Below are 15642 nucleotides of genomic sequence, written 5' to 3' on the forward strand. Positions count from 1 at the left end.
TTTAGAAAAGGAGCCAGCTGAGAAGCCTACTGAAAATCTAGCTGATACTATACTGACTGTTAAATAAAAAGTCAGTTGATAGCTGAAAAGCTAGCTGATAAAAAATAACGTTTGGTAAAACTAGCGGAAAAGCTAGCTGAAATATATAAAATTACATAAAAGGACATGTAAGAATATATGTTTTTATAATTAATTAAGAGGTGTATTTGGAAAATTTTAAAAAAGCTCCTAAAAAGCTAATCTAAGTAGCTTTTCAAAAAGCTAGCTTATCAGCTACTTTTTGGCTTACCAAACACGACAACATAAAAAAGCTCGAAAAATAAGCTAGCTTATCAGCTAGCTGTGGCGTGCCAAACACAGCCTAAAAAACACCGTGCCAAAATCAAAAAAAAAAAAAAAAAAAAAAAAAAAAAAAAAAAAGATGATGTTTCCAAATATAACAAGACTGCATAGTTACAAAAAAGTTTTGATTTCAAAATTTTCATTCCACATTAAATACATTAGTCGACTCACTTTGTAGAAATTAAATCCGTACTATGGACTTCCAGTATAATAAATCACTCCGCACTACGGTATTGCAGGCTGGCAGTCCGTACTACAGATTTTGGTTTTCGTACAATTCAGAATATGTGTAAGCATAATAAGTCTTTTTATTCTATCATAAATGGCAAAATGGATAAAATAACAATTTCGTTTGAGAGAAAATTAGATTTCAGTAATATGGACGAATTTTTTGTTATAGTTTGAACGGTAGGGTCATGGCAAATAATAGATAAAGAAAACATATATGTTAGGCCATTTGTTACAAATGTTGGTGTATATATTTCGAGAGATATTAACTATTAAGGGTTGATAGAATTGGTTAAAGCGAAGACAAACATAAAGGTTAGTAATATTAAGGTTTCTTTCCAACAGGTTTCTTTCCAACATCGGTATTTTATGGACTTAATTAATGATAATGATATAAGACATTTGGAAAACGTAATTTATAATAATAAAAATAGTGTGTATCTGTATTTGGTTATGGTTATTGATATTGAAGAAATGAAAGCGGTGAATAGATTAAATGTTGGACAACGATCAAATATAGAAGAAACCCCAAAAGTTGGGAGAGGGTGAGGTAGAGGATCTAGTGGAAGAAGAAGCAACATTATTATTCATTTGTTTGGAATTTATATGGTTTGAGGAAAAAGGTTTCACAAGAGTTTTATAGCTTTTTTGATAAATTGTTTTGATAGTTGTTTTACATCTTTATATATTCATTTAAATATAATCAATACAATATGGAAAATGGGAGGTAGAAATTAGTTGATTAGAACACGAAGCATCCGTTGATACATACAAATACAATGCCACTTGCATACATGTTCTTGTTTTTTCTAGTCAGAAAATTCATGTATAAAAGGGACGTTTTTCGGTTTTTCTCACATTCAACACCAAATCCATACACAAATTTCACCAAGTGTTATTGAGGTTTATTTGCAAGGGTCCGACTTGAGACACCATGCAACAACTTCACAAATCCAAGAAAACTCAACTTCCCATCCGTGTGTCTGATCCAGTCATGGAGTACCGCGTGAACCGGAACCGACGGGCTCAACCCAAGTTCCTGTACAAGTATCGTTAGTTTCTTTGTCTAGACAGTACATGACATGACAGAACAGGTTATACTGCATTTGACATGCATTAGACTCAGACAGATGTCAATGGGACGAAAAATAAATTTTTCGTCCTTTTACAGAACATATTGCATTGCTTTTGGCATGCATTGGACTGGGTCTAAGAAAAATGTCGATGTGACAAAAGTTGCAACTTTTTGTCCCATAAACATTAGTCAAGTCAAATGCATTGGACTGGAAATGAATATATAAATTATATTTTTATATAAACTTCAATAACAATAATGGATTAAAAAATATTTTAAAGATAATTTAAATTGTTTATTTTATTATTTTTCAAAAAAACATATATTTTTTGATTTCTTGGTATTTAAATTATTTATTCTTGTAAACAATTGTTTAAAGTAATAAATAAACTTCTTTGACTTTTCAAAATGCACATACTATATATTTTCAAACACATGAAACATGTGTATATATAATATATATAATTTAGTCAGCAATACATCTTTCTTTCTTTGATCCATATAAATTAACAACTTTATCTTTCTTTATCAATTTAATTTCTTTCACCTTTTCAAATTGTCAACACCAAACATGTTTAAATGATTCATTCCATTCTTTCCCTAGTCAACCAAACATGATAATGGAATGTAACAACTCATTCCATTCCATTCCGTCATTCATTTCCATTCCATCATATCAAACAGACCCTTAGATTTAAAAAATTGGTACGAATAAAACTTACAGAGGCGAGTTCTTCAATCATGATGGCTCGATTTCCATCTTTTTCAAAGAGTTCATAGGCACAACGAGCATGTTGTTCCCATCTTTCAAGAGCCTCAAGTTGATAGATATTTATTGCAGCTGCACAAAATTCTTCAAAATCCATCCTTCGATATTGAAGCGCACTAAGCTGTTATTATAATAAGAACACATGCATGATGAATTGATGATGCGAGGGTATTTAAGTAAAATGGCAGATTTGTAATGTTTTTTTTTTTATCGAATGACATACCGATGCTAGGAAATCATGGACACGTGACTCCTTCATGGCATCCGTAGCATGTTTCATCAACGCCTGAAAAATGTAAAAAAAAAAAAAAGGGTTACAATTTTAGGGGTTAAAAGTTATATATAGGAAATAGAAACATACTTTTGTTTATTTGTTTATTATTATCATTTATTCATATTACAAACATTATAGTTTGAAAAACTACCAAATTATATAGAAAACTATTTTCACCATTATAAATTTATAGAGTAGATTTTTCAAAATACAATGTGCTAAAAACAATCGAAAGCAGAATGCCATAATTTGATAAGAGTTTTGAAACTACAATGGTGTAATAGAAATTGATGAAAGTAATAAACAAATAAATGAAAGTATATTGATATTTTTTTAATATATTTAAATGAACTTATGGAACATTTACTCACTGCTTTGATATTTTCCATGCTTATGGATCCGTTTTTGCTTGGCTCCAACAAAGAAAATTGCTCCTTTAAATAAAACAACTCGTCTACAGTCAATGTCTTTGATAAAGCCTGCAAATTTTGAGGGGAAAAAAAAAGACTAAATTTAACACGAAATTATCCAAATAATGAAAACAAGATAATAATTCTCAACATTCATCAAAAGAAAATTAAAAAAATAAATAAATACCCGTAAAGCAGCTTTACGAAGGGCAGAAGAACGCATATAAGCCTTCATGAGTCTCAATATGGAGATGTCAAGAGGCACTTTCACTTCATTAGTAGTATTTCTAATCCATGGATGACCTAAACCATATCATATCATAATCAATTCAAGATAAGCTTTCTTCTGATAATAAAGATGAAAAGGGCATTTACGTCTTTTAAGCAAGAGATCAAAAGTGGGTCTCTGTCCCACCTTTTTGAGTGTGACAAAAAGTTGTACTTTTTCACCCTTACATCAGTCAAACACTGTGTAAGTTACACTGTGTTTGACATGCATTAAACTGAGACTCAGACTGATGTAAGTGGGAAAAAGTACAACTTTTTGTCACACTCAAAAAGGTGGGACACAGACTCATATGACATGTCATGACAGAATGGGTTACATTGGGTAACCCATTCTGTCATGACAGAGTAGGTTACACAGTGTAACCTAATCTGATATTCTATCATGATCATGACAGAATAGGTTACACTGTGGAACCTATTCTGTTGTTCCATCATGACAGAATAGGTTACACTGTGGAACCTATTCAGTCATGACAAGTCATATGAGTCCCTGTCCCACCTTTTTGAGTGGGACAAAAAATCGCAAATTTTGTCGCATCGACATCATTCTCATTCCCACTAGGCCACTACCAGTCAAATGAAGGTCAAACATAGTACAACGTGTTGTATCATGTCATGTCATATCTTTAAGTAAAAGTCATCCATAGGGGCAAAAAGGTAAATTGTGGGGGACACTTACTGAGGCCTTGGGCAGCTGTCATTCTTTTTCTAGGATCCTTATTCAACAATCTTTTGACAAAATCTTTGGCCTCAGATGACAAAGTAGGCCAAGGAGCTTCATCAAAACTGGGGTCCGCTTTTAAAACAGCTCTAAAGATTCCTGATTCAGATCGAGCCCAAAAAGGGCGACTTCCACACAAAAGAATATAAGCTATAACACCAATACTCCATACATCTGCTTCAGTACTATATGATCTATGTAGAACTTCAGGAGCAACATAATACGCACTCCCAACAATATCATTAAGCCTTTCATCTAAAAAACAAAACATCAACACATAAAAATCAAAAAGAGAAAACGATAACAAGAAGGAATAGAGTCAATAGACAATAGAGACAATATATACATACACAAACATGTATGTATATGTAGAGAGAGAAAATACCGGGCTTCACAAAGTCTGATAAACCAAAATCTATGGCTTTAAGAGGCGAGTTTTCATCCTTTGATGTAAACAAGAAATTCTGATGCAAAGATTGAAAATTGTTAAATGGGAATTGTAGAAAGAAAATGATATATATTATAGTCAAACAATTCTTGTAAACTTATGTGGGAAGTCAAACAATGTATTTTTTTTTTTTTTTGGGAATAGAGAATGAGTCAATAAACTATATGATGTGATAAAACTCTATAGTTCATATTAGAAAACAAGAAGCATAGAACAAAATTTTAGCACCAATGGATAATAATGGTGTTGACTTTTGACTTGAGTGATAAAAAAGATTCAAACTTTATCCATATTAAGTAAAAGTGTCACCTCTGGTTTTAAGTCTCGGTGTACAACACCTTGAAGATGACAAAACGCAACAACATTTAATATTTGTATCAATACTGATTTCGCATCATCTTCTGTGTATTTTCCACCTCTGAAAAAATAAATTCGTTTAATAAATTTAAAATTAAAACCCAATAGTTTATATGTGTTTGACGCTTGAAAGCAATAAAAAATGTTACCTTGAAAGTATTCTATCCAAGAGTTCCCCTCCTTCACATAACCTACAAAAAAATAATAATAAATTTAAGTTGCGGAATAGTTAAGAAACATAGAATGAAGATTTGAATGTATGATCGGATTCTTACTCCATCACAACATAGACTTTTTCATGATCTTCATATGCATCGTAAAATTGCACTAAGTTGTTATGTCCTGTTAAAGCTCGCAATATCTTTACCTCTCTTCTCACATCTTCAATGGCTATGGCTGTTGTCATCTGTAGAATTGACATGTTTCGATTATAGTTAGATTGGGTCTATTCACCCTAAAAAGAAGTTGATCGAGAACTCTGAAAGTCAACAATTGGGATTAGAAAAGTAATAATTGAATGCTCATATGATCCAATCAAATCAAATCAACTTCAGATCTGATCACTGTAGCATACGGATCAAAAGAAGAAGCTTGATCCGACGTAATTAGTGATGAGCAAATCAATCAAAAGGAAATTGAATCAACGAACCTTTGACTTCGGGATAACTTTGACTGCAACTTCTTGACCCTTAAGTTCCCCTTTCTTGAACTTAGCTTTACAAGTGTATCCAAAATGCCCTCTTCCGACTTCTTCACCAAGTTCGTATTTGCTCCCAAAATGCTTCGAAAACCCAAAGCTTTTATCTAATCCCGAAACCCCTTCCGATTCATTTCCCTCCGGTATCGCCGCCTCGTTCGGCTTCACCGAGCCATGCCGTCTCGCCAACACCGACTTAATGTGCTTCGCCGGAGACGGGGGAGGAAACGGTCGCCGGAAGAATCTCCTCGGAGTAGAATTAGAACTCGCATTAGGCGCCGGAGATTTCGCCGGAGATGATTTTTTCGAGAACCAATTGTGAGCTGGACTCGGACTGTAAAACGGAAAAAATGGAGACTTCTTCCCTACCTCAATTTCGTCCTTTGTGGTCTTCTTAGACGTCGTCGTCGTCGTTGTTTCTTCTACCTCTTTCTCATTATTATCTTTAACCGGAATATCGATATCATAATGACCGGAAAATTTGGATCCTGTCGAGGGTTTAGAGCTGCAACTACCCATTTGGGGGTTCTGCAAATCTCCACCCCCAAATAGGAAATTAACGAGTTTTCACTGAGAAAAAGAAGGAAAAAGCCTAGCTTTGTTGAAGCATTGTATGATACAAGAATTTGAAAGTGATTAGATTCGATAAGATATTTGAATTTGGTCTAGGGTTTACTGCAATTTTGTCTTAGCTGTTGGAGAGAGAGAGAGAGAGAGAGAGAGAGAGAGATGATGGAGATCTGTAAATGGTGATAAAAAGGAAAGGAGAGAAAGCGAGAAAGAGAGAGTGTGTGTTTTCTGCTTTTGTTGAAGTTTGTGATTTATTTATTTGTTTCTTTAAGTAAATTAATCAAAGTACATAAAACGGTACTCTTTTTTTGAAGCATTCATTTCATTGTGTATTTTAAAAAATTAATTGATTATTATAATTTATAAATAAAATAACTTATATGTAGAAATATATGTTATGTTAGTTTTATTTTAACTTTAAAGAATATGCTTTCAATTTAAAAAAATAACTTTCGGTTAATTGAATAAAAAAATCATTAACAAACATTTGACATCCAATAACAATTGGGCTTAAATTTTCATTATTTAAATTGGACCAGTCTATTGTTGAGAGATAATGATGGCAATTAAAAACTGAACAGTAAACTCATTCAATTACTAACCAATTTAATCCATTCAATTATCAAAAATTTATTATTCAATTAATATGATATTATTAATACGTATATTGTGCAAAAAGTAATAAAAAATTAAAATAAAACTACAATAAAAAGTTTAAAAAATATGTTTAAATAGCTTTATTTTCTTGATTGAATTTTGATATGTTGATGTCTGTATTTTGAAGTGGATGTTTATATAATAAGTTATCAAATGTATTTTGATTGTTTATAACTGAATCTAAATTCAGATGAGAATTGGATGAATCCAATTAAGCTAACACCGACGTATTAAATATTCAAATGGATAAAATCGATAATTGAAGGTTCAATTGGATTGAATTTATTCGTCATAGTCAAATATTCAAATGGTTAAAATTGATAATCAAAGATTTGTAACATCCTAAAATTCAAGGCCAAAAATTTCATTTTAATTAAGTTAATATAAAAACCGATAGTATAAAAACATATATAATGTCATCCCATATCAAAACCAATATGTCAATAATCAAAACATGTCATAATGAACATCATGAGAGTATAATCTCAAAGATCTCATGTGCGGAAAACATAGTGTAATGCGTTGTGATCATGTCGGCTCTTTCCTTTGGAAGAAGAAGTACCTGAAACCAAAACTAAAAACCGTAAGCACGAAGCTTAGGGAGTTCCCCCATCATATAACATATCATACAATAACATACTACTTACCATATTCGGGTGCTGGCCTACCCCTTCGGTCTCTTTCAACCGGTAACCGCCTAGCATATCAGGGTGTTGACCTACCCTTTCGGTCTCTTTCAACCGGTAACTGCATAGCATATATGGGTGTCGGTCTACCCCTACGGTCTTTTTCAACCGGTAATGGGGACTATTTCACCCCCTATTACTACCACATATCATCCGAGTACATAACACATGAGTCACATACTACCTACCATATATGGGTGCTGGTCTACCCCTTCGGTCCTTTCGACCGATAACGGGGTCTATCCCACCCCTCCTACCACTATCACATAATATCATAACATACTAGCACACAATGCATAATAGATAGTGGCATACCAGACAATTATCATAAAGACAATCATCTTTACTATAATCAGCTACTAGTGGGCCGACATTGATGCCTTCGACCCACTTCTACTGGAAGGTAACTCACCTCACACTGCTGAAGTCCCCCAGATAAAACTCTAGCTGCTGGATGACAGATTCCCGAACTGTCAACATCAAAACAGCACCCAATTAATAATTGGGTTCCAATACATAACATAAGTCCATGCTTGGCTAAAAGTCTACTTTACCCCCAACCTAGCTTGACCCAAGCCCAAGGCCCAAACTCAAAATTCCAAATGCCCAAAAGTCAAACAATGAACCAAAGCCTAATATATGGCCCAGTTTTCCAAATTGGGCCCAAACCCTTCACATGGGCCTTACTCTAAAGCCCATCCAAATTCTATACTCCATATTCTTGTTATTAGATGGCCCATCATGGGTCCAAACATCTAGGCCCAACAGAATGGCCCAACTCAAAACCCAACACAATTAGGGTTTTCACATAAAATGACGATCAGGGCTAATTAGAAACACTTAACCCCTTAAGGACTCACCATGCAGAACGACGATTCAAACATCAAATCCTTGAATATCTTAAGCAGCATCGAATTAACAACCAGAATCCCGATTCTTTTTCCTCACGAATATGAAGTCTGGGCGCTGCACGTTGAAGATTATGTTTTAGGTTCAGAGGATAATGGTTATCTGATCTGGAAAGCAAACACTCTAGGTCTGTTTGTTCACACAAAGACCAAAAGAAAAATCAATACCCAGAAAGAATACAACCAACTGCTTCTTGGTGTGAAGGATGTGCCTCAAGATGAAAAAGACAAACTCATGAGCAACATTAAAGGAATGAGGATCATCAGATTCGCTTTGCAAGCAGATACCTTTCGTCTTGTTAGTTCATGTGACACAGCGAAGGTTATATGGGATAGGTTGAGAGAGCTCTATTCCACAGACGCAGATCTAGAATACTCAACTCAAACGCTCTTATTATCCGAGTTTGGCGAGTTCGTTCAAAAGCCTGAAGAAACTATGAGTGCCACTTTTAATCGATATAATTATATTCTTAGCAAGATGATGAAGCATGGAATTGGACGTGAACTGATTGAGCAAAAGGTCACGTTCATGAACGGACTACGATCAGAGTGGAAAGCAGTGGTGTCAACGATTAAAGCTCACGAACAATTCAAGAACTATACTCTTGCGAAGCTTGTGGGAATCTGAAGGCGTGAGAGAGTGAAGTAATGAAAGAAGCAAAGGTGGTGTCTAAGATGGGGTCTTTAGCCTTAGTTGTGAAAGGCAAAACTGTTGCTGATGACGGATCTGATTCAGATCATTCTGAGTACGAGCTCTCAAATGAGGATTTTGCTTTAATGGTGTCTAACCCTAAGCGATTTTCTAGGAAGAAGTTTCCCTCAAGCGAAAATAGGAACTGGCAGGTAAGCTACAGCTCGGAGAAAGTGAAAGAGGAGAAAAAAAAGTGCTTCTCAGAAAGAGGAAGAGAAGAAGGAGAAAAAGGTTGTTGGTGACTCCGGATATGATTGCAATTATTGTCATGGTAAAAACCATCTTGCAAAGGAGTGCATGTTGCGAAGGAAGAATGAGAAGAATGAAGGAGAGGATTAGGAGGCCTATCAAATGCGAAAGCTAGAAGAGATTAAGAAGAAGAAATCTAATGATAATTCTATGCCTACTTTTGTTGTACAGGAAAACTTGGCTCAAGGTGAGTTCAGAGGATTGGAAGTCTGGTCAACAAACTCAGAGGATGAAGAAGTACGCAAGCCCACACATGGAAGGGTGTTTGTTGTGAAAGAACATAATTTGCAGTACTCGGGAAGATGCTTGATGGTGACTAATGGTGGATCGCAGATGCAGGAGAATGCAAGTAGGAGTGCAAGGAGCGAAGATATCTGTTTCGTGGCAAGGCCTATTCCAGAACAAATCAACGAATGCGAACAGCTGATCAATAAGGTAAATTCCATTCTTGAATCACTTAATATTCTTGTATCTAGATACGAAACAGAACTTAACGATCTAAAATTCACTTTTTCAAGTATAAGCGATAGTTTAAAGCGAACCCGGTTATCAAAATCAAACCTAACCGATCAATTGAGCAGGGCAACATCCAAGAGTGAGGAGAGACGTATGTGGATCCATAAGGTTGAGTTGGATTTGTCTAAGTCTTGGGATGAATCTATTTATTTGTAGAGAGATAATTTAATGCTTTTAAAACAGCGAAACATTTTTTGTTTGATTGCAAAAAGGCTTTACTTTAATATCACTCAACTGCACCTTGATTGTGAAATCGGTAAGAAAATCCATAAAATGATTTTGCCATTTCTCGAATTAAAGGAAGATGAAATAGACACAAACTGCTATAATTACGAATATATTGTTTCGTCTGAAGAAACATCTGATGCATACAAAGTCGGACTTGAACATATTGAAAATTACATTAAGTCCAAGGACCACAAAAACATTTTGAAACAATTTTTGGATGAAAATGATAAAAAGCAGATCAAATATGATACTATGCAAAAAATTTGATTCATTGAACGCCAATTTGAGTTCAAAAAATAAAATAAATGTTGAAAGCACTTCTGAATTCGATGAGGATAGTGATATGAGTGACATTTCTGTAGAGGATGAGGTTGACTGCTCAAAGTTTGTTAAAATTGAATCTCAACTTGCGAAAGCTCTTATTTCTGAAAAGTATGTTGATTTCGCAAGAGTTGTTCAAAACAAACCTAAAAATTTGAAAGAAAAAGCAACTGTTTTTCCAAAAGTTCAAACAACGCCCAATCAAGTTTTTAAAGTTAATGGGGTAACCGAAAATCAAACCGTCGAGCTAAAGACCATTGTCGACAATGACAACAAAGACGAATGTCATGAACTCTTCTGGACAGTTTCCATAGATAATGCTGACGAAACCGTTGGTTTATCTTAAAGAACTTCCTGGAAAGTCAAAGGAAGATACATGGCTGAACCCTTAAATAATCACTCAGCATTTGCAAAAAGTAGCCCTAGTGGTACCAAGGAAGTTCACAGCGAATCTAACCCCTTGAAGAGTGAACCCGGAGAGAGAAAAGCGAATCCTAAGGTGAACATCCATAAGTCATCAAAGCAACTTGTTGATCAAAAACGACAAAGGAATGACAAATATCGAAGAAATCTCAATGAAAGGAAGCAATTTTGGCAATCCCAAAATTCAGATTATGTTCGCTACGAAAGGAGAATGAATCACAAAGCGAAAGCTCCTTCGCAAGTAAACTCCAATCAGTGTTTGCATTGTTGTTCTCATAGTCCAAGGGACTCTTAGCAAAAAGGGACTCCAAAACCCTTCTTCACAAAGCAATCAATGGAGAGACCAAAGCCTTGTCATTCTGAATCCATGAAGTCTGCACCTAATAACATCAAAGGAAAGGGAAAGCTTTTTTCGGAGCTGAAAGCTCCAACTAAGAAAATTAATGCTAACCCTAAGGAAGTTGAAAAGAAGCCCGTCAAGAATCAAGCTAATAACAAGAATAAATATTTTGATTCTAAAGAAACTAACTCAAAAGATTGCAAAATCAAAGTTTTCACCACCAAACGAAAAGATGAAACCACTCTTACAAAACGAACATATATGGTTGATCTTAATATTACTTTTCCTAGTTCTGTGAAAGGCTCACAAGGACCCAAGAAACTTTGGGTTCCTAAATCTGCTTGAATTTTGCAGGTTATTCATGATGAACAGTTCGACACTAAATGGTACATCGACAGTGGTTGTTCACATCACATGACAGGAAGAAAGGAGGAACTGCGAGAGTTCAGTGCTCTCAAGGTTGGAGGCAATGTAAAATACGAGAATAATTCCTTTAGCAGAATAAAAGGCTACGGCATGATAACGAAGAGGGAATTCTTTATTCGTAAAGTGGCTTATGTTGGAGGCTTGCAGCACAACCTAATCAGTGTCTCATAGTTGGTTGTAGGAACCAGATTGAAAGTATCATTTGATGACGAGGATCAAAATTCATTGAAAAGAAATCCAAGACTGTTCTTCTGAAATCACAACGAAAGGGTGAAATGTATCCACTGAATCTAAACCTTATACGAGGAAAACCTGCCATTTGCCTGCTTACAAAAGCTCATTCAGACGAAAGTTGGTTATGGCACAGATGACTTTCGCACTTAAACTTCAAAGACATCAACAAACTTGTTCTTGGTGATCATGTGCGAGGACTTCCTTTATTGAAATTTGACAAGGATCATTTGTGTGCAGCCAGTGAGATAGGAAAGCAAAGTAGAAAGAGTCATTCAACTATCGTAAACACGAAGGTCATTGAACCTTTGGAACTTCTACACATCGACCTTTGTGGACCTTCCGCTATTGAGAGCGTTGGTGGTAGTAAATATATTTTAGTAATTGTCGATGATTTTTCCTGTTTCACTTGGGTATTCTTTCTCAGATAGAAATTTGATGCAACGCCAAAACTCAAGGATTTCATCAAGCAGATTGAGCTTCAACTGCGAAAGCTGGTTCGCAACGTTTGTAGTGAAAATGGGCTAGAATTCAAAAACCAAGTGTTTGAAGAATTTCTTGCTGAAAAGGGAGTCACACACGACTTCTCTGCTCCCTACACTCCACAACAGAATGTCGTAGTTGAAAGACGAAACTGTTCCTTATGTGAAGCTACACGAACCATGCTAACGTTCGCATGTCTGCCACTTTACTTCTGGACTGATGTGATTGCTACCGCTTGCTTTACCGAAAATCGATCTATCCTAAATAAGCGATTCTTAATAACTCCTGATGAAATCATAAATAATCGCAAACCTAACGTTAAGTTTTTCCATGTTTTTGGCTCCAGGTGTTTCATCTTCAACTCCAAAGTACAACGGAACAAGTTCGATGTGAAAGTTGACGAAGGTATATTCTTGAGATATTCACTAGCATCTAAGGCATATAGGGTTCTCAAAAAACGTTCTAAGAAGATAGAAGAGACTTACTATATCACATTTAACGACAGTTATCTAAAGCGAATTCAGTTGAATGGAAGCCAAATCATGGAAATCTTTCCTAAACCTTGTCCAGCCGTTATTCCTATTTCCAACCTTTATGAAGAATTCATGCTACTCTTTGATGAACCTGAGAAAGCCATCACACCTGAAGCTAAGGAAGCAGATAATAAAGTCGATGAACTTGAGAAAATTATCGATGATGCTGCGAAATACATGCCACAGCCGCCATCCACTGCAAGTGTCCCTCGAGACACGCGCACCACTTTCCAGGGGGAGAATTTTGGGTCTAACACACAATTCCAGGGGGAGGATGCTATACCTCTAACCACGAATGCTTCTCTGTAAGGGGAGGATTTTGAATCACCCATTTCTATTGAACCTCCTTCTGATGGCGATTGTTCCCCACCAACTATGACCCACGAACCTCCATTCGTAGTTAATGATTCAATTCCTGAGGTCAGCGAGTTCGCATCATTCGAGGGGGAGAATAAAGAAGCGAATGATGACTCGAACGCTCAATCTGTTCAATCTAAATTCGAGGAAGTAAATGCCGAACTAAATCCATCCTTAGATCCAAATTATCCTCCTATGACCAAATGGACAAGAGATCACCCAAAAGCTCAAGTTATTGGTGAATCTTCTGCAGGTGTCCTTACTCGTTCTCAACTAAAACCGAAGCAAACTGCATTATTCTCCAAAGTAGAATTTTGTATGTTTAATTCGTTCGTATCCAAGATTGAACCCAAAACTGTCAACACTGCTCTCGATCACTCTGACTGGGTGCAAGCAATGCAAGATGAACTCATTGAGTTCGAACTAAAAAAAGTTTGGAGACTGATTCCAACTCCTATAGATGCATCAGTTGTTGGTTTAAAATGGGTGTTTCAAAATAAAATGTATAAAGAAGGGAATGTGATCAGGAACAAAGCTGGACTGGTGGTCAAAGGCTATTGCCAGGAAGAAGGGATTGACTATGAAGAGACCTTCGCACCCGTTGCAAGGTTGGAATCCGTTTGCATCTTCTTGGCATATGCAGCACACAAAATTTTTGAAGTTTTTCAAATTGATGTGAAATGTGCATTCTTAAATGGCGAATTGGAAGAGACTGTTTATGTCGAGCAACCACCTGGATTTGTAGATGAAAAATATCCCAACCACAGTTATAGTCTTGATAAAGCAATTTACGATTTAAAGCAAGCTCCAAGAGCCTGGTATGAAACGCTAACTCGTTTTCTTAAAATGTCTAAATTCAAGCAAGGATCGGTTGACCCAAACTTCTTTCGCTAGAAAGAGGGTGACCACTTGATGATCGTACATAATCTTCGAATCTACTAATCCCAGCCTAACAGTTGAGTTCCGAAAGCTAATGGAAACTGAATCTAAGATGAGCTCAATGGGTCTAATTAACTTTTTTCTTGGCTTAAACATTAGACAGGGACTGGAAGGAATTTTCATCAATCAGGAAGCTTACACGAAGACCCTACTTACTAAGTTTGGAATGTTGGGAGATTCAAAGATGAAGGTTCCAATGGCATTTGGAATGAAACTGACTCCTTCGCTGGATAAACTTGCTGCTGATATGACCCTTTATCGTCAGATGATAGGTTCACTCATGTATCTAATGGCTAGCAGACCAGATATTATGTTTTCAGTTTGTTATTGTGCTAGGTTCTAAGCCAACCTACGCGAACCTCATATGGTGGCTGTCAAGAATATCTTCCGGTATCTAAAACGAACGTCATCTCTTGGAATTTGGTATCTTGTGAACTCAGGTTTTTTCGTACAAGCATTTTCAGATGCTGACCTAGGCGATTGCGGTTTAGATAGAAAAAGCACAACTGGTGGATGCCAATTTCTTGATGGCAAGCTGGTAAGTTGGCAATCAAAGAAACAAACATGTGTTTCATTGTCAATAGCTGAGGCTGAATACATAGTTGCAGCTTCGTGCACATCTCAAGTCATTTGGATTCAAAGCCAACTTCGCGATTATGGATTAAGTATGAAAAGAATTCCTCTCTATTGTGACTCTGAAAGTGCCATTCGCATTTGTCACAACCCAGTGCAACACTAAAAAACAAAACACATAGCACTGAGGTATCACTTTATCAAGGATCATGTGGAAGATGGCAATATCGAGATTCATTTCGTAAGATCCACTGATCAATTGGCAAACATATTTACCAAGGCCCTACCTGAAACAACATTTAATAGAATCCTTCAAGGGTTTGGAATGATGGAAGCTGATTCAGTACCAAATCCACTATCGCACTCATAAAATCTTCACTACGAATCGATGCGAACGTTTGTAGGCTTTCGCAGTTAACTATTCATTCACAGTCTATTTTATCGATGCGAATGTTCGTAGTAGTTCGCAGAGCACCGTTCATTCGCGGTTTGGTATTTCGTATATCCTGTTTGTACATTTTTGTATATCATTGCTTATCTTTATTTTCAATTTGTATATTTTTTTACTTTACTTTTTATTTATTTATTTATTTATTTATTTTATTTTATTTTTTTTACTTCATTTTCAGAATATCTCCAAAACCAAAAAACTTTTTATATGTTTTATTTTTAATGTTTTTCAGAAAAATCAAAATCACAAAAATATTTTTAATTTGTGTCTATTTTTATTTCTTTTCTTTTTTTTACAAAACATCAAAAATTCCAAAAACTATAGACTTACACCAAGATCATAGAAGAAGATGTTCACAACACTTATCAACTCGTATGATGGGGCAGGTATAAATCTCGTTACTTGTGTATTTGGTAAGGGTCCCTAGAAGCATGTTGTTGCATGTTGATCG

The 15642-nt window shown here is 35.7% G+C and overlaps 1 protein-coding gene across 1 annotated transcript; it reads right to left on the bottom strand.

The window, feature by feature from the left end:
- Positions 1–1284: 1284 nt before the first annotated feature.
- Positions 1285–6435, bottom strand: LOC145097625 (CDPK-related kinase 5-like). Its single transcript, XM_079035227.1, has 11 exons — positions 5562–6435; positions 5188–5318; positions 5062–5103; positions 4865–4973; positions 4493–4571; positions 4066–4362; positions 3286–3401; positions 3060–3167; positions 2638–2700; positions 2368–2535; positions 1285–1609 (listed from the first exon to the last, which is right to left on the bottom strand). Exons 1-11 carry the CDS (start codon positions 6126–6128, stop codon positions 1466–1468), a joined length of 1824 nt encoding a protein of 607 aa, XP_078891353.1. The 5' UTR covers positions 6129–6435; the 3' UTR covers positions 1285–1465.
- Between the last annotated feature and the right edge of the window lie 9207 nt (positions 6436–15642).

Source organism: Lactuca serriola, chromosome 4 (assembly GCF_051521515.1).
Source record: "Lactuca serriola cultivar US96UC23 chromosome 4, Lser_US96UC23_V15, whole genome shotgun sequence".
NCBI classification, from domain to species: domain Eukaryota; kingdom Viridiplantae; phylum Streptophyta; class Magnoliopsida; order Asterales; family Asteraceae; genus Lactuca; species Lactuca serriola.